We start from the raw sequence: 19,516 nt of genomic DNA on the forward strand, positions 1-19,516 counted from the left end.
TGCAAAGGTCTCCTGATTATTCTCATATCATGTCTCCAGTCTTGTCACCTGTCTCCAATTCATTTTCCACACTGCAGCTAGTGAAATATCTCCAAGTCACAAATAAGATCTTGTTATTCACATGCCAAAAACTCATCAATAGCTCCCTTTTGTTCTCAGTTAAAAAAAAAAAGAGAGAGAAATCCAAATCATTTAACACAATTTATATGGTCCATCATGGACTGGTTCCTGCTTACCATCCCAGACTCATCTGTTACCACATTCACCATAAACAGAACTAGGTTTTTTGTGTATGTGTGGAGTGTACCTTTTTGCCTGGCTAATTCTCTACTTGTCTTTTAAGTATCTGCTGAGATGTTCCTTCCTCTGCGAAGACTTTAAAAACTTACAAAGACTACATTTGGTGCTCTCCTAAGTAGTCCAGGAAGTATATGATAAGAGGCAGGTGGAAGCGGAATGTTGGCTGTGAATCTATGGAGGACAGTGAAACAACATCATTTGGACATTGGAAATGTAATAAAACAGATAATATTTTACATATCAGAACTTCTCTCAGCAAATATACTGTATGAGATAGAAAGAAATACCTTGATAAACAGATTGGTGTGGGTGACAGTTCTCCCAAGGGAGATGCTAGGCAAACATTCTCAATCCAACCACTCACACCCCCACCCTCCCAGCCAAACCTTGGGCATTCAAAAATTTGTGTGGCTATTTTTGTTGATGTCAGTATGGCTGGGAGCAGTATTGACATGGGGCGGACAGGGATATTATGATGCATGGGGATCGTCCCACACAAGGAAAAATTGTTCTACCCAAAATGCTAATAAAACCTCCACTGAGAAACACTATTGGGGGTATGCAAATCTGAGAACTGAGCCAAATTGCTCAGAATAAGAGTGGTTGAAAGTTGACACGTGAGAACTCCCAGGTCCACTCACGGCTAGGCAGAGCTGTCCCTCATTTGTAAATAAATATTGAGTACTTGTTTTTTAAAATACTGGTTTAGGCTGGTTTGGGAGGCCAAAACAGGAGGATCACATGAGCCCAGGAGTTTGACACCAGCCTGGGAAACATCATGGGACACCATCTCTACAAAAAATAAAGAAAACTTAGTCAGGTGTGGTGTGTGTGCTTGTAGTTCCAGCTACTCAGGAGGCTAAGGTGGGAGGATATCTTGAGCCTGGGAGGCCAAGGCTTCAGTGAGTCATGTTCATGCCACTGCACTCCAACCTGGGTAACAAAGTGAGACCCTGTCTCAAAAAAAAAAAAAAATTATTTAAAGAAAATTAAAAAACATATATTGGTTTGAAAAAGAGCCAAATTATTAGCCCCAGGGGCATCTAATATTTCCTTCTGGCTCTGCTTCTCTGTACCTCTCTGAAGTTTTCACAGAGAACTTCTCTGTATTCTCAATTCAAGTTCAGAGACCATGCCCTATTGCATCATCATAATCTAATATAGTGCTTGACACATGATCAATGCTTGTATTAGTTCATTCTCACACTGCTATGAAGACATACCCGAGACTGAGTCATTTTTGAAGGAGAGATATTTAATTGACTCACAGTTCCCTATGGCTGGGGAGCCTCAGGAAGCTCACAATCATGGCAGAAAGGGAAGGAAACATGTCCTTCTGCACATGGCAGCAGGAGGGAGAATGAGAGTGGAGCGAAGGGAGAAGCCCCTTATAAAACCATCAGATCTTGTGAGAACTTTACTATCATGAGAATGGCATGGGAGAAACTGCCCCCGTGATTCAATTATCTCCCACCAGGTCCCTCCCACCACACGTGGGGATTATGGGAACTATAATTCAACTTGAGATTTGGGTGGGAACACAGCCAAACCATATCAATGCCCAATAAATTTTTCTGAAGTATGACTCCTCAAATCTAAATATTAGCCCTGATATCGTTTCTAAATTTCAGATCCACATTTTTATCACCAGTTTTATATTTCCAGTTGAGCACTTCAAACTTAGCTACAAAACAGATCATCTACTTTGACCCAGTACAAAAACTCTCTCCCAAATTATACCAGTTCCCTTTATCATGGCAAATGCTATCATGACCCTCCCAATTGCCTGAGCCACAAGCCTGCGAGTCACTAATGTCTCTACCTCCTTCCTCACTTCCCCAAGCCTATGAATTCCATCTCCCAATTATCTCCGGCGTTATTTCTCTCTTCTCCATTCTCAGCACTCCAGACCCTAATTCAGGGTCTCTTATATATGTTATTGTAATTGCTTCCTAAATCATATCTTCATCTCCATCTCCATGACTGTCATCTTTAGAACTGACATTATAAGACTGGCATCTTTAGAATGTCTTTACAACAACCAAAATAGGCCGGGCGTGGTGGCTCACGCCTGTCATCCCAGCACTTTGGGAGGCCGAGGTGGGCGGATCACTTGAGGTCGGGAGTTCGAGACCAGCCTGACCAACATGGAGAAACCCCATCTCTACTAAAAATACAAAATTAGTCAGGCATGGTGGCACATGCCTGTAATCCCAGCTACTCAGGAGGCTGAGGCAGAAGAATCGCTTGAACCCAGGAGGCGGAGGTTGCGGTGAGCCAAGATTGTGCCATTGCACTCCAGCCTGGGCAACAAGAGCGAAACTCTGTCTCAAAAAAAAAAAAAAAAAAAGAAAAGAAAAAGAAAAAAGAACACTCAAAATAATAATAATTAATATTTTGTGGGGTTACTGTAGTGCCAGGCACTACTTTTCCATGTATTTTCTTTTTGATTAATCAAAACAGCTATAGTTTTAAATAACTTCCCAAGGTTTTTCAGTAAGGGAACAGAGATAAGATTTAAACCTAGGTAGCCTGGTTCAGAGCTGTACTAGGTAAGGCTGTATAACCTTTTGGAACTCTCTGCAGCTTAAACATATGATAACCCACCTGAAAACCAGCTCCTCACAAGCCAGTTTCTGACTTTTTTAAAAAAGTATAGATTTTTCTTAAGCATGTTTGAATTTTGTAAGTATATTTTTCTAGCTGGTCTGTAGTAATCATTTCAAAACATATACATATACCAAAATATCACATTGTACACTGTAAATACATTCAATTTTTATTTGCCCGTTATGCCTCAATTTAAAGCTGGGGAGAAATGAAATACATAAATAATTTTTTTTTTAATGATAGAGTCTCACTCTGTCACTGAGGCTGGAATGCAGTGGTGCAATCTCAGCTTACTGCAACCTCCTCCTCCCAGGTTCAAGCGATTCTCATGGCTCAGCCTCCAGAATAGTTAGGATTACGGGCACGTGCTACCACTCCCGGCTAAGTTTTGTATTTTTTTTAGTGGAGACAGGGTTTCACCAAGTTGGTCAGGCTGGTCTCAAACTCCTGACCTCAGGTGATCCACCCGCCTCGGCCTCCCAAAGTGCTGGGATTAGAGGTGTGAGCCACCGTGCCTAGCCATAAATAAAATTTTTTTAATTAAAAAAAGAAATCTGATTTTTTTAGCTCCATTGCCACCATCTCCCTCTGTCTTCAGAATTTAGGCACAATTGTCTGTTGTATATGCCGTATTATTTCACATACATGTCTCTGTGTGATTTTCCTCCCCTGGTGGATGACTTGCTTGTAGCATTTTTTTGAGCTAAGGCTTGCTCAGTATCCTGTTTCCAGAGCAGCTAATGTACTGAAAATGTGAGTGGTGGTTATGTTATATGAGGAGGGCTGAGGTTAATAGGCCAAAGAAGGGGCTCCAGTGCGTTGTCAGACAAAAGGTCAAGGATGAAATTGGGAGCCTGTGCAGGGAATCAAGGGGTTCCTAAGCCAGAAACCCATAGGGGATGGGGCAACAGAAGGATGGCCTAGACATGCTGGCAGGTGGGGACTGCTGCCTATCTTGGCCTTTTTGTGTTCCTTGCTGTGTGATGCTTAAACGGGTAGGTGCTTCAAGGCGCTAAGCAGCCAGCCTGGCATGCACCACTTTCCCTTGTCTGTCTATGCATTTTTCAAGGTTCAGCTTTAGGGTTATTCCTTTTTTTTGAGACGGAGTCTTCCTCTGTTGCCCAGGCTGGAGTGCAATGGTGCAGTCTCGGCTCACTGCAACCTCCACCTCCCGGCTCAAGTGATTCTCCTGCCTCAGCCTCCCGAGTAGCTGCGATTACAGGGCACGTGCCACCACGCCCAGCTAATTTTTGTATTTTTAGTAGAGATGGGGTTTCACCATGTTGGCCAGGCTGGTCTTGAACTCCTAACCTCAGGTGATCCACCCACCTCAGCCTCCCAAAGTGCTGGGATTACAGGCATGAGCCACCGCGCCCAGCCAAGGGGTCATTCCTAAATCTTCCTCCCGTCTGCATTAATGCCCCTTCTCTGTGCTTCTCACACTATTTATGAGACTGTAAACTCCTTGAGAGCAGGCATTGTGGCTTTTCTTTTCTGTATTCAATACCACCAGAATCTAATAATCATTGCCTCTAAGTACATTACAGGGAGGTAGAGGTTGGCTTACCATAAGAGAAATTTTTTTAAGTATATTGTATATAAGCAGAGTATAGACTAGTGGCTAAGAGTCTGGCCTTGGTATCATACTGCCTTTGTTCAAATTTGAGCCTTCTGTGTTACCTTGAGCAGCTTAATCTGTCTGTGCCTCATAAAATGGAGATAATATTACCTATGTCATTAGGTTGTTGTGCGAATTAAATGAAATAATACACGAAAAATACTTGGCTCCATTCCTGGTATCTTGTAAGCACTTAGCAATGTTAGAAATTACTACTTTTCTCCTAGTTATTATGATCATTTACTAGCACTGTATCACAACGAGGTGGGTTGTTTTGGGAAGCAATGAGTCACCTTTTATTGAAAATATTCAAGCAGCAGTAAATCCAGCAGAGATGCTGTAGAAGCAGTTCCTACGTTAAAAAGATTAGATGACTTCTAAGAATGCTTCTAATCATAGAAGAGGGAAGCTCTTTCTCTGATTCTAGGAAAGTGTGATCATTAGTGTTACTTCTAGCAAAATTGAGGATTGTTAGAACAGGGGAAAAAGGCACTGGAATTGGCCACATGTATATATTACAAAAAACAAAATATTTTCTTTGTGAGTAGTTGTTTTACTTATGTCATAACCCACATGGCAAATCAGGCCCTTACACGGAAATTCATCTCTTCTCAAAAGGACTAGCTTGGCCCTGCCAAAATGGAACAGACAAAACTTTAAAGACTTTTCTAGCCCTACTGAAATGTCTTTTCCTTTTGAAAGAAGTCTATTAGTGATGCAAATGCAAAGTTATTTGGACAGACAATAATCTCAGCAAACAAAACACTGAAATCATTAGAACTTTCTTGTGCAGCTTTCAGTCCTGAGAATTTGGCTTTCTGGCACTAAAAAGGCAGAGGCCGGGCACAGTGGCTCATGCCTGTAATCCCACTACTTCAGGAGGCCGAGGCAGGCGGATCACCTGAGGTCGGGAGTTCAAGAGCAGCCTGACCAACAAGGAGAAATCCTGTCTCTACTAAAAACACAAAAATTAGCTGGGTGTGATGTTGCATGCCTGTGATCCCAGCTACTCGGGAGGCTGAGGCAGAAGAATCGCTAGAACCCGGGAGGCAGAGGTTTCCGTGAGCTGAGATTGCACCCTTGCACTCAAGCCTGGACAACTAGAGCGAAACCCAGTCTCAAAAAAAAAGGCAGAGAAAAAGAGCAGACCTGGCTCCCATTTGGGATTTGTCAGGTCTGCTTATCTGAATCCTTGGCTAAGTATTCTTGCATTTGGCCTAAAGATGGCAAACAATTCTCCAAATGTGGACTAACCGAAGGCAGGCCTGTAATCTGGGTCCTGGGCAAGTACTTTAAACAAGCAAAAGCAAGATCCTTGGCTATGGAATAACATTTATAGTCAGGAGTTTCTCAAGATACCAGAGCCTGAAGGTAGATCCATCTAGAAGATATTCAATGATATGTACTCCTAAGGCAATAATTTAAGTGATACTTTCATATTACTGATGCTTTAAAATTTAATAATTAAAAATTACACAACTGAAAGGCTACTTGTATAGGTGAAGAGATAACCATTTTCAAACATCAATTTAGTCAACAGATACTCAAAGTAAACAATTTGAGAATTTAGTATATATGCAATTTTCCTATGAGCAAAAGGATTGAAAAGATTTTTTGAAAAAGTATGAAGCGGTTAACTCTAAGTAGCTTGCTCTACTATTAATTTATTATACTTATTCTTAACAGGTTTGATGAGACCTAGTTTCTCAGGAGCCACGAGGAATTAGGGAATATTAGTGGTTAGAAGGTGTGGTGCCTAAGGGGATTAGGAAAGCATTTCTGAAGCAAAACTCCAACGTGGTATTGCCAAAGTGGCCATCACCTAATTGATTAAAGCTCTTGGAAATGTCTATTGGGAAGTACAATAAGAACAGAAAAATAACCTTCATTACCCTCAAGCTTTCTTGGACCAGTATTAACCATCGGAGCTGGAGTCCACATAGCTCAGATATAAGACGCGCAATCTGGGTCTTAAGCAGGGTGGGGTTTTTGGGTAGGTGAGGTCACAGCTAAAGAGTTTCCGGATCGTCACGTGTTTCTATTTCAGGTGCGGTAATAGATCTAGTCCACCCTCCACCCCTTCTTTGCAGGGTTGCTTGACAGCCTGCGCAGTCCCCGCCCGTCTTTGATAATCCAACCCTCTTCGAAAAGGGAGGTCAATCACTGCTTTAGTTCTGCGCTCTGCCTGCCTCCCACGCGGGATGGTGGGCAGCTGTTCCGCGTGTTTTCCTCCCGGAGCTTTCACGCGCTGCCCACTGCACACACCTCCCTCGCGGCCCTCCTGGCCTGCCCTCCTTTGCACCCTGGCAGGCCAACTCCAAGGGTCCGAGTGTCGGGGACAGGGGCAAGCAAGCACAGCTCACTTTTGCTGGGGGTTTTCCTCAGGGTGTGTTTAGTGACCCCTCCCCGCAATCCCAGAAAGGCTGCAGCACGCCGTGGTATCCCACGTGTAGCTGCTTCTAAAATAATAAAGGCTGGGACATTGGCTGTCTTGGATATTACCACTATGCTATCTGCTTGGAACTGGGACCAGATAGACCAAGGTCCAACTTTGTCGTTAGGGGAATCAGAAACGAAAAGAAGCCACTTTCTGCTAGTCCTAACCACGGTCCCTGGGCCAAACCTTTTCAAGCGTCCGGCAGCAGCGGCCGGGCGCAGGTCCGCAGAAAAGCCGAGGCGTTTCGGGTCCCAAGCTGTTCCGCCGCCGGCCCCGACCTGGCAGGCGCGCGGAGCCGGAACGCGCAAGGGGTCGGGTGCGCGCCAGGCCTGGAGCGCTCCCTCCGGGATCGCGGCTGCGCAGTCGGGCGGGAGTCGGGAAAAGGGGGAGGAGGTTGGAGGAGCCGGAGTAAGGGGAGGGGGAGGAGCGGCGAAAGCGGAAGCCATGTTGGAGTTTCACCCCGAGCGAGGGGCTGCGAGGGTTCTCCTCTCCTTGTGGGTGTGACCGGGTTCGGCGCGGCGGCGGGCCGCGGGGGGCGGGGACGGTTGGCCGCTTGTCGTCGTCCGCAGCGGCGTGAGGGGAGCGGCGGCGGCGGCGACGGCCGCAGCGTGGAGCCGGGCGATTGTGACCGCCGGGGGAGCCGGGAGCCGGCCGCGGCGCCCTCTCTCCGTGTGGCCCCCTGAGCGGCCCCCCTCCCCTGCCCGGGAGGGAGGCGGGGGGCACCTGGGGCCCGCCATGAACCCCGGCTTCGATTTATCCCGCCGGAACCCGCAGGAGGACTTCGAGCTGATTCAGCGCATCGGCAGCGGCACCTACGGCGACGTCTACAAGGTAAAGGCAGGGGCCGCGCCCCGCCAAGGCCGTGGGGTCCCGACCCGCAGCCAAGCCTAGGCGCCCGAGCCCGTGCCGCCTGTCCTCGGGAGACGCTGGCGCCTGGGAGCAGTCGGGGAGGAGGAGCTGCGGACGCCAAGGGCTCTGCTGCCTTGGTGAACAAAGGGCCAAATGTTTAACCCCGAGACCTCCCCAGCCCTTACCTGAGCCCCCCGGTGGACGTGATTTTTGCCACCTCCCTTCTTGCGCGCATTTCCAGGGAAGGGCAGAAGGAGAGTGGGCCACTCTGCTCATCCATAGTGCAGAGAGGGTCTGGGCGTTTGTTGCATTGGCAGGGTCAGCGCGACGAACCGGACAGCAGGGGTCTGGTGCTGTCAAACCTGCCTGCTTCACACCAACCTGTGATCGTCCGCTCTAGGTTGGGAGCTGCTGCCCACCAGGCCTTGGTGGTAGTTATTATACTATGCTGGGCGACCCCCATCCTCCATCGACAGCTCTCAGCCTTTAGTGCCTTATCCATCCCCCTATCAGTTTCTTTTAATATTCCAAAGTAATGACTTTTTTTTTTTTTTTTTTCTGAAACAGCAACTTTGTTTTCTCTAAGTTGAATTGGACTGCGATGCCGTTTAAACTTGTTTTTTAAAAAAGTGACTTGAATACTTAAGGGAAGGTACTGGTTTAACAAGGTTAGAATTCAAAGTCCATTAGCAGTACAGCATTCCTGTTGTAGAGGGACCACTTCTAAATGTGGGAAGATAAATCCCTCTTACCTGGCCTACTCAACTCTTGGCCTCGCAGTTACTGCCAAGAAGAGAGGAGATTGTTGCCAAATGTGGCAGCAGTCTTGATTTAGTTGTGTATCTTCTTACTGGTAACTGAAGTTGAAATCCTCCAGTTTCACATAACACCTGAGGATGCACAAAGAAACTTAATTTTGCATTGGAAAATTTAGTCTTAACATTATTTTGCCCATGTTTAAGCAGGTTTTTATTCTTCAGTGTAATGCCTGTGGTAACTTACATATTTAATACAGTGCAGCCAATGTTCTGCTTTAGTCTCATTTTCTGGATGATCTGCTTTTCACCATCGTGAATCTCATCACTTTTCCTACTATGCAATATAGATATATTGAGCTCACCTACAATATATGAGATGCTTGGCAAGTAAGCACTTTGGGTTGTAGCAGTAAACGATAGACTTGGTTCCAAATCTTACTAAGGGTTTCTATTTTCGTGGACAAGGACAGTATTAAATAGCCATTTAAATAATTATTGCAGTTTTATTTTGTGATGCAGAGAAGAGTATTAGGATCAGGGTTATGAGAGCATGTAATAGGAGGACCTGATCCTGTTTAGGGTGTCAGAGGCTCATCGCCTTTTAGCTGAGATCCCAGAGATGATTAGGCGTTGCTTAGGGTACTGGGGAGAGGGGATTACGCCAGATAGGGGAGCATGATATGTGAAGGCTCTGAGGCCCGATTTGAAAGAAGGCCTGTATAGCCTGAGCAGCCAGAGCGGGAGGGTGGCCCTAGATCTTGCAGGCCTCTTAGTTCTCATTAGGAGATCGGACTTGTTTAGGACAATGGGGAACCATTGCAGGCTTTTAAGCAGAGGAGTGACATTAGATTTAGGTTTTTAAAAGAACTCCCTACTACAGCATGAAGAGTGGAATGGAGCAGTTGGGAGGCCATTGTGATAGTCTAGGTAAGAATAATGGTGTTAAGGAATATGGTGATGACTGAAAGTAGAAGTGGATGGATGCAAGTCGCTTATGACTGGTTGGGGGAGTTCACTTATATTGCGATGAAAAGTTAACTAAAACTCGATGAATGTATACGTTTTAGGTGGCAGGGTATACAGTAAATTTTTTTACAGGAATAATTGGCTGGGTACTTGCTATATTAAAAAAACAGTAAAGTCACATGATTAAAAAGCAAAAAAATTAGGGCCTGTAATTTCCTAAGTGTAATAGAGGTATAGTAAGTTGGTTAATCTTGTCATTCGTTTAAAATAATGATAATACTAGCTGATGTTTATGGAATGCTTATTACTTGCCCGGCACTATAAGATTTTTCTAATTAATCCTAACAGCAACCCTGTGAGATAGGTGCTATTGTTAACTCCATTTTGCAGTTGAATAAACTGAGGCACAAGGAGATTAACTTGGCAAAGTTGGTAGGTGGCAAAGCCAAAATTTGAACCAATTAGAGACTGTATTCTTAACCAATTGGCAGTACTGCCTCTCTAAAGATAGGAGATGGGCAGATAATTTATTACATTTCCAGCGGAGAAACTGAGGCACACATTTAGTTTAGCATTTGAGTTGTAGCCACACTCTGAGTTAGTGTAGATCTTTAAGTAGTAGTTGGAATACCTAACTCCTGCTGTGCCGCTAGGCCTCACTGTTTATGTAGTCTGCCAAGTGGATATCAGATAATAGATGCTTGGTCCCTGCCTGCCAGACTCTTCCAATACCAGTGACCAAAGCAGAGAAACTTCATGTGGTTCTTGGCATCATATCCGCCTGCCTGCTAAACTCTTGTTTGTGTTTTTGTCTATAATGAAGTTTATGCTATAAAGTTACATATTTTTGTTATTTGTTTTGCTGTTTTAGATTTTTCTTATTTATACAAATTAATTGTTTTAGAGAGAAGTACATTTTGTTTTCAAAAGCCAATATATATAATTTGTTCCTTAATTTGTCAGCATTTACGTGCTAAAAATGGAATGATTGGATTAAATAAATAAGAGACCCGATTATAGTCATTCTTGGAAGGTTGGTGGAGATTTTTATTTTGAAAATGGTTTCCTACTCAATGTAATAACATATTTATTGTACTTAAGGTGGCATGGTTTAGTTCCAAAGCACTGAACGAGGATGTGGACAGTCTGGGATTTATTAGCTATGTGACCTTGTGGAATCAACCTCTCAGAGCTGTTTTGTTGTGGAGATATTATTACCATCATATGCCCTTCTTCTTTTGGTATTGAATAAATGACTCAAATTTTACTAAATAAGTAAGTTATCTTTATTTTTTTCAGGCTAATGCATATATACATTTTATCTGCACTGTCTAAAAAAAAGTCGTTATCTTGTAAGTGTCCTGTAACTCTGCAGGCTTTATCTGTCATGAAGTGCCTGCAGCTTGGGTTACCTAGGGACCTGGGAGCTGACAACTAAAGCTCTTTAGTTGGGCCTCAGGAGGCCCTTGGAGTGCTCTGAAATTAATAGGCTTAATATTGTATGTATTTGTGTTTTTCTGTGGAGACGGGTTATAGCATTCATTGCATTCTTAAAGAGCTTCATGATCCAAAAAAATGAAAAAATGATCCATAGGTTTGCCATTCAAAAAAGTTTTCTTGGAGAAATTAGGTAGTTATAATAGATCATAATATGATTTTCACATGCATTGTGCCATCTTTTGTCAGGCAGTTTTCCAGTTTAATTTTTATTATTCCTACCCTTTAAGTCTTCATGTCCTTATGTTTTTCTAGATTTTTTGCTAGAAAGAAGCAGGAGATAGTAAAGCTGGAGATAGGATAAGGCAAAAGAAGTTTTGAAGGAATAGCCTTAATATGGTTTCTGAGGAAGTATCTTACCTAGTCTTATGGTTTTAGTCTGGTCCCTGTGAACGATTCCTAGCCTATGTATCCAAGACTGGATACACAAAGACTCCAGGCTTTAAGCCTTAGAGTCATCTTTAGTGACTTCTGGACTGAACTTTTTAGGCATTAGCTAAATTCTGTACACAGGCGTTTTCCAAAGTGTGGTTGGGGTGCTTCAGGAAAAGCCATACCATGAGTAGGTTAAAGACTGAGAAGTCCTATGGTAAAGAAACCTGGTAAACTTTGCTTAACCTAGCAAACTTCAAACTTACTTGACTATTAGATTCTTTTTCTCTGTAATACATATTGCTTGTCCTTAGTACTAGTTTATTGTAGAACATGTTTTGGAAAGGTTGATATTGGTTTTTTTTCATCTTTGTGTGTTTGGAAGCCATTCCCTCTGAAGCACGGGCTGCCGTGTTGCTAAGCTTCCAGGTAGGATTCACATGGTAGTCTGTGTAAATAGATTTAAAGTGTCTGTGAAAGCTGGCAGGAAAAAAGGTGAGGATTGGGCAGTAAAATAAGGAAACCAATTTATATGCATTTAGAGAATTATGTGTTAGTTTATTTGTAATTATGCATCTTTCAAGGCGTTCTATTTAATATCATCATAGACTAATTCTTCCATTATAATCAGCATTTGTGAGAACCTTTCTGGAAAACTCAATTCTTAAACCTAACTGATAAGGAATATGAAGACCTTAAGCATTTAGAAAAGAACATTTGAAGGAAGCTCAAACATTGTTATTTGGAGTTATGCTCACTTTTATTTACTTCCATTTAGGATAGACTCTAGAGAGACCAGAAGAAATGGCCCTAAACTTCAGAAAGATCATTTGAAGTTGAATAAAGTAGAATTTCCCATCATCAGTAGCTATTTGAGATGAAAAGTGACAGTGAAACAGATAGCGAGGTAATTTTTCTAAAATGTTTGAAAAACAAAGTCAGATAACTTTGATGCAGATCTGATTCCCTAAAGGAGGTACTTACCTCCAACCTTTGATCTGTATATGCATTTATTGGTGAAATGTATCTAATGCATCATTTTTTATTAAGAATGAATAGTAAGTTCTCTCATGAGAGTACATTGAACAGCCATCATACATTGAACAGCTGTAATATGAGAGGAAATGTGTTAGGAACTGTGAGTAGAGTAGCAGAAATGACAAGGCTTGGTACTTGGTATTTACAGGAACGTAAAATGTGTACCTGCTGTTAGCTCTATCGTAGTTTGAGATCAGAACCTTTTGGTTTCCTCATTTATATCATATTAAATCTCTTGCTGGCTGAGAGACTCTCTAGATACTCCATAATTGCACAACCGACCTCTGTAGCACAGCATAGTGATTTGAGAACAGGGTTCTGGAGCCAGGCTGCCTAGTTTCACCACCCACTAGCTTTGTCTTTAGGCCAATTACTTAATCCCTCTCTGTGTGTCTCCGTTTCCTCAGCTGTAAAATGGAGATGCTTAGAAAAGTGCTTGGGACAGTACCTGACACATAAAAGTGTGGTCATTGTTCATTGCTGTTAGTGTCTAGAAGTATTTATTATTATGTATTTCTCCTCCTACTGTCCTTCTACTGCATTCCTCATGCTTTGCCTCAGGGTTTTTAGCTTGCTGTCTCTGCCTGAAATCCACCCCTCCCCACCAATATCTGTTTGGTTTGCTTCTTCGTTTAAACTCTCAGCTCAAATGTCACCTTTTAATGAGCCTGCTTGTTTCCACCCTACCAAAAACAGCACTTCTCCCACCACTTTCGGGAATGCAATTCAGGGATGGATCCAGGTTTTACGGGACCTGAAGTTGATGCAGTTTTTGGGACCCTCATTAAGAAAACAAAACTAGAATTAAAAAAGGTGTGAAAGTGAGTCTTTAGAATGAGAAAAGATATCCCAACAAAATACTGTAACCTTAGGTCCCTTTCTTCTGAGATTTCCTTAGGCATTTAATCAGAAATGTTCACAAAAAAATGCTTTCTGATGACTACCTGGCTCCCTGTCTCCACCTGGAATACTCTACATGTCCCAGCAACTCTCAGCACTCATAGAGGACCATGCAAGTGAAGGGGCCTGAACTTTAAGTTTTGTTAGCTTCACAAAAAATTCAGTTCGACTCTTTACTTAATTTTTCATTATGGAATGTATCACCACATGTTTGTTTGTTTATTGCCTGTCTCTCCCCACTAGAGTGTAAATCCAGGAAACTGGTGATTTTGCTTTGTTCATTGCTGTATCCCCAGAGCCTAGAAGAGTAGCTGACCCATATTAGGTTCTTAATAAATATTTATGGAATGAATAAATGAACCAACATGAGAGGAACAAACCATGGCTACGTGAGTTTAGAGGAAGGAGATCATTATTTCTGACTGGGAGAAATCACAGCAGGCCTTGCAGAGGAGGTGGCATTGGGCTTGACTTAGAGTTCTGGCAATAGTGGGTACAGAATGAGTTAAATGTAATGGGTTATTATTAGGTCTTAAATCTAAAATCAGTGGGCTTAATGTATCTTTGGCATATTAAGCAATGTTCATAATTGTTATATGCATATGAAGATACTCCGTCATTTTGAACTAAAGACCCCTAGTGACTGACTAGTGAATACAGCAGTAGGCTATCACATATGACTTTTATTTTGTTTTTTTAAAATACGATTAAATTGGGCTTTTAGGAAGAGGACTTTGTTCACCAATACAAAAAAGACCTTCGATTCAAGAGATGAAATCATGTTTCTTTTTTAATTTTTATTTATTTTTTCATACCACCTTTATATGTACAAAAATCATATTTCTTTTCTGCTTTAGGTTTTTTTTTACAGTCTTTTTTTGTTCTGGAAGATGCCACGTTTCTGAATTCTAACTGCCTTGACCTGCTTATAGGTTTGGTTTCCTAATGTAATAATGTACTGCCTACGTTAGCCCTTAAACTCTGTAGAATAATTTTAGATTTGACCATAAATTTAGATATGTTGAAATAAGACGCTTATTTTGTTTAAGCTCTTAGAAATTTGAGATTGTAAAAATTCTTTCTGTATAAAGGATCATCTACCTTACCTTGCTCAAAGAATCTCCTCTTCATTGCCTGTATGCTAACCTACATATACCACGATTGTAAGGCCTTCCCAGCCATGTGGAACTGTGAGTCAATTAAACCTCTTTCCTTTATAAATTACCCAGTCTTGTGTATGTCTTTATTAGCAGCATGAGAACAGATTAATACATGCCCCTTCCCAGCCAGTCATAAATACCACCCACCCACAATTATTGTTCTCATTTCAGTCACCATGAAAGCTCTTTTAGAACTTTGTATAAATGAATCATGAATGAATTGCCTCAGCACTTTTGATGAAAATCAGTTGACAGTGAGTATATTCTGGACTCTTGTTCTTTTGAGTTGTATGTCTGTACTTTCACCAATACCTCACTGTCTTGTTTACTGTAGCTTTATCAAAAGTCTTGAAATTAGGCAGAGTGAGTCCTCCAATTCTGTTTTACCTTTTCAAAATGGTTTTATCTATTCTAGGTCCTTTGCTTTTCCATACAAATTTTTGAATCAGCTTTTCAAGTTAAATATAAAAGCCTACTGGAATTTTGTCTTAACTTTAAATTTTGAGATACATAATTCTAAATTCATTGCAAGAAGAGTAAAAGAGGTCTCATGTACCCAACACCCAGCTTCCCCCAATGGTGATATCTTTACATACCTATAGCACATTATCAAAACGAGGAAATTAGTTGGCACAATACAGTTAACTAAGCTTTAGTCAGATTTCACCAGTTTTTGTATGCATTCATTTTTTATATCTTTGTATATAATTTTGTAATATTTTATATACACAGCCTGCTGGGATTGTGTGGGATCTGTCACTCAGTTAGTGGAGAATTGAGATCTTAAAAACATTGAGTCTTCTGATCTATGAATATGATATATCTTTACATTTATTTAGATGATCTTTATCTCATCAATATGTTGCTTTATTTTAATTAATTAATGTTATCCCTGGCTTTTCCTACTAATATTGCAGTGAAACATAATTATGGAAAACTTCTCCAGGATTGCATAGTAATGATAATATGAGCCATATTTTCAGTTTTCATTAAAATTCTCATTGTACTAGTAGTTTCTGACTTCCTTTGGCTTAGTCTTGTTCATTTTTAACCCTGAGCATATGGTCTCCTTTTTTTTTTATTATTATTTTTATTTTTTTCGAGACTCTGCTCTATCGCCCAGGCTGGAGTGCAGTGGCGCTATCTCGGCTCGCTGCGACCTCCGCCTCCTGAGTTCAAGCAATTCTGCCTCAGCCTCCCGAGTAGCTGGCATTACAGGCATGTACCACCATGCCTGGCTAATTTTTCTATTCTTAGTAGAGATGAGATTTCACCATGTTGGCCAGGCTGGTCTCGAACTGTTGACCTCGTGATCCGCCTGCCTCGGCCTCCCAAGGTGCTGGGATTACAGGTGTGAGCCACTGCTCCCGGCCCATGGACTCCTTTTAATAAAAATTGTCAAAAATGAAAGGGAGACAGGCAAAATGACTATTTAAAAAGATATCCATTATTTCTATGTATCCAAAGATTTTTTTTTTGAGACAGAGTTTTGCTCTTGCTCTCGTTGCCCAGGTTGGAGTGCAATGGCGCGATCTCGGCTCACTGCAACCTCTGCCTTCCGGGTTCAAGCGATTTTCCTGCCTCAGCCTCCTGAGTAGCTGGGATTACAGGCACCCGCCACCACGCCCAGCTAATTTTTTGTATTATTTTAGTAGAGACGGAGTTTCGCCATGTTGGCCAGGCTGGTCTCGAACTCCTGACCTCAGGTGATCACCCGCCTCAGCCTCCCAAAGTGCTGGGATTACAGGCCTGAGCCACTGTGCCGGCCCCAAAGATTATAACAAATACCTTATAAACTTGGTTTACTTTTATATATGAGATGTGTGTGTTTCTGTGTATTTTGCAAAACTCACAGCTTTTGAGCTTATTAAAGGAAAATACACTTAAAGTTTACTTCATCCTTAAGTGAAAAATAACACTGCTAGGTTGTTTAGGAGATCCTAAAAAAAATTCTTATCTTGAGGAATTTAAACCCTGATATGAGGAAACAAAATCTGTATGTATAGAACATCTAAGGAACATGCCTAAGGCACTATTTTAACAATTAGAAGAAAACAATAAAACTATATGAATACTGTAGGAATTTTAATTTAGGGGAAAAATGAGTTGACTTCCTGAAAGAGTGAATCTTGACCTGGGACTTGAAGAAAAATTGGATTTGCGATTGTAGAGAACTGTGAAGTCATTCCAAAAGAGTAAATATGGGTTAAAAATACTGCTGTGGAACCTAAGTGGGCAAAGAAGTAATAAGACAACTATTCTAAGGAGGCATACTGGGAAATGTGGTAGATAATGTTTCACATATGTAAGATACAGATAAATGAATGCCAGTTGAAGAATTTAGAACTCACTTGACCTACAATGTAGTATTTTTCAAATTCATTAGGGCCGCTCTTTTTTCTAACCTGCTTGGGTAGCTATTTAGATGGTATTCAGTAAGTTTTATTTCTTCCCTTTCATCTCTATTGATTTAGAAGTTAAAAGATTTTACTTTTATGCTTTTGGTGGTTACCTTTAAAATTGCAACTTGTGTAATTAGTCTGAAGTTAACTGATCTTTCTCTGGTCTCTTTCTGGTCAGTATGTGGATTTTAGAAGGCTTAATTTCATTCACTACTTTACTGTTTTGTGTTGTCTCTTACTTTGGTTCTACTGTTCTTAAATGTCCCAGTTTAGTTTTTATTATTGTTTTATACAGACAGTGCTTCTTTACATTTACCTGTAGGAGTTTTCAATTTCTTTGCTCACTGTTTCTTCTTGGCCTTATATTCCTTCATTCTGGGTTCAGATTTCTTTAATCTTGAAGCTGTATTTGGCAGGATTTTTTTTCTTTCTTCTAACTTTCCTTTTTAAGTGAGGAACTGTATAAGGTAAACTCAGTCTTCCTCCTCCCCCTCCTCATTGTCTTTATTTTGTCTTTACTTTTAAATCACAGTTTAGTGGGGTATAGAACTCTAGGTTGACGGTTGTTTTTTTCTCAGCACTTTGAAGATCTTTTGTTGTCTTCTGGTTACCTGTTGTGCTGTGGAATAGTCTGTTGTCAATATAATTATTGTTGCTTGTAGCTAATCTTACTTTTTCTTTCCTCCTCGTTTAACTTTTAAGATTTTTTTCTTTGATTCTGGCGTGTACAGTTTCACAATGTTATGTGTGGATTTTAATAAAAATATTTACTGTTTTTCTTTAATCTGAAGAGTAGCATATTTCCTCAGTCCTGGAAAATTGTAAACTGCAATATCTTTGATATCTTTTCTTCCCCTATCTCTTTCTTGTTTCTCTTCAGAGCTCCTGTTGTATTGTTTAACTTTGTTATAGTTCTCAATGACTTCTCATGATTTTTCTCTTTATTCTGTGTCATGTATTATGGTTCTTATCTTTATTATCTTTAATTATGTCTGTCTAATCTGCTGTTTGAAACTTCCACTTTTTGAAAAAAGTTTACTTTTTAAAAAATAATTTCAATTCACAGGATAATTGCAAAGAATGAGAGATAATAAAAATAAAATAACTCTCATACATCCTTTCCAAGATTCACCGATGGCTAATACTTTACCACATTTATTCTCTGTATATATACATATTATTTTTTTTCTGAACCATTTGAGAGTAAGTTTCAGACATCAAACTCCTTTAGTAGTAAACACTTTGATGTGTATTCTCAAAATGAAAGACATTTACTTAAACTGCAATAAATTATCAAAATCAAGAAATTTTAATATTAAGACAATACTATTATTTGATCTACAGACCTTATTGAAATTTCAGGAGTCCCAGTAATGTCTATTATAGCATTTTCCCCCCAACTCCAGAAATCCAGGAGAATCATATGCTATTTTTAGTTTCTAAGACTCTTCGGTCTCTTAACCTAGAACAGTTTTTCAGCCTTTGTCTTTTAGACACCAACATTTTTGAGTAGTACACACCATTTATTTTGTAGAATGCTCCTCATTTGTTTAAATTCATGTTACACATTTTTTGGCAGAAATTCATAGTGATGTGTATCCTCAGTGAATCGTATCAGGAAGAACATGATGTTGATTAGTCCCCTTATTAATGTTGACTTTGATTATTTGGTTAAGGTGGGTGTGCCAAGTTTTTGCACTATCAGATTCTCTCTTCCTTTTCTAATTAATAAGTAAATTATGGGGAGATACTTTGAGACTATATAATTTGTTCCTCATCAAACGTATACCCACTAATTTTAATATCCATGATGATTTGTACTTGAATTATTACTATAATGGTTCCCAAATAATGATTTCTAACTCCATTAATTTCTTCTACATGTATTGGTTGACATTCTACTGTGAAGAACTATTTTTGTTTATTTATTTTTGGGCTCATGGATTCTTCTTTTATTCATTGGGTTTTGATTCATCACTTTTATTTTGATGCTCAAACAATTTCAGATTTTGCCATTTGGATTTTATCTTAGCTAGGGCTGCCATAACAACATACCACAGACTAGGTGGCTTAAATGACAGAAATTAATTTTCTCACAGTTCTGGAGGCTAGACATTCAAGATCAAGATGCCAGGTTTCTAGTGATGCTCTCTTTCTGGCTTGTAGATGGCCTTCTCACAGAGAGAGAGGGCATACTTTCTGGTGTCTCTTCTCATAAGGGCACTTATCCCATCCTGAGGCCTTCCCTACCTCAGGAACTCATCTAAACCCAGTTATCTCCTAAAAGCCCCATCTCCAGATGCTGCCACATTGAGGGTTAGGTCTTCAGCATGTGAATTTTAGAGGGACACAGTTCAGTCCATAGCAGATTCCATTGCTTTTTACATTTTATTAATTGTATTTCTAGATCTGTGTTATTCTTTTTCAAGTCTTTGTATTCTTGTTGCATACTTAATTGTTCTTAGTGCTTTCGGATTAGTCTATAATTTCAAATTTTGGAGGATTTCATCTTGCAGTTTGTTGCTTTGTTTTATGCTGACTCATGCCTGTGAATTTGTATGTTAATTTTGAATTCATCTACTTTTTTTCTGTAAGAATCTTTGTGGTTT

General features: G+C 40.6%; 1 protein-coding gene and 1 long non-coding RNA gene across 8 annotated transcripts in view; one reads left to right on the top strand and one right to left on the bottom strand.

Annotated features, from left to right (window-relative positions):
• LOC112132050 (uncharacterized) overlaps window positions 1-8,126 on the bottom strand; it is a 221,541-nt gene extending 213,415 nt beyond the window's left edge. Inside the window, exon 1 of one of the 5 annotated variants that reach the window (XR_010136191.1) lies at window positions 8,000-8,115. This is a non-coding gene — a long non-coding RNA (uncharacterized LOC112132050). Of the gene's footprint in view, window positions 1-7,999 lie in introns of all 5 variants that reach the window. The other 4 variants (XR_010136189.1, XR_010136188.1, XR_008522170.2 and 1 more) reach the window with 4 other exon arrangements.
• The window catches only part of MAP4K3 (mitogen-activated protein kinase kinase kinase kinase 3), a 199,830-nt gene continuing 187,704 nt past the window's right edge, over window positions 7,391-19,516 (top strand). For 2 of the 3 annotated variants that reach the window (XM_009237367.3, XM_009237368.3), the window contains exon 1: window positions 7,393-7,796. In XM_009237367.3, coding sequence (XP_009235642.1) covers window positions 7,701-7,796 — 96 coding nt within the window. In that variant the 5' untranslated portion in view covers window positions 7,393-7,700. Of the gene's footprint in view, window positions 7,797-19,516 lie in introns of all 3 variants that reach the window. The other variant, XR_010136150.1, reaches the window with a different exon arrangement.

Source organism: Pongo abelii, chromosome 12, assembly GCF_028885655.2.
Source record: "Pongo abelii isolate AG06213 chromosome 12, NHGRI_mPonAbe1-v2.0_pri, whole genome shotgun sequence".
NCBI classification, from domain to species: domain Eukaryota; kingdom Metazoa; phylum Chordata; class Mammalia; order Primates; family Hominidae; genus Pongo; species Pongo abelii.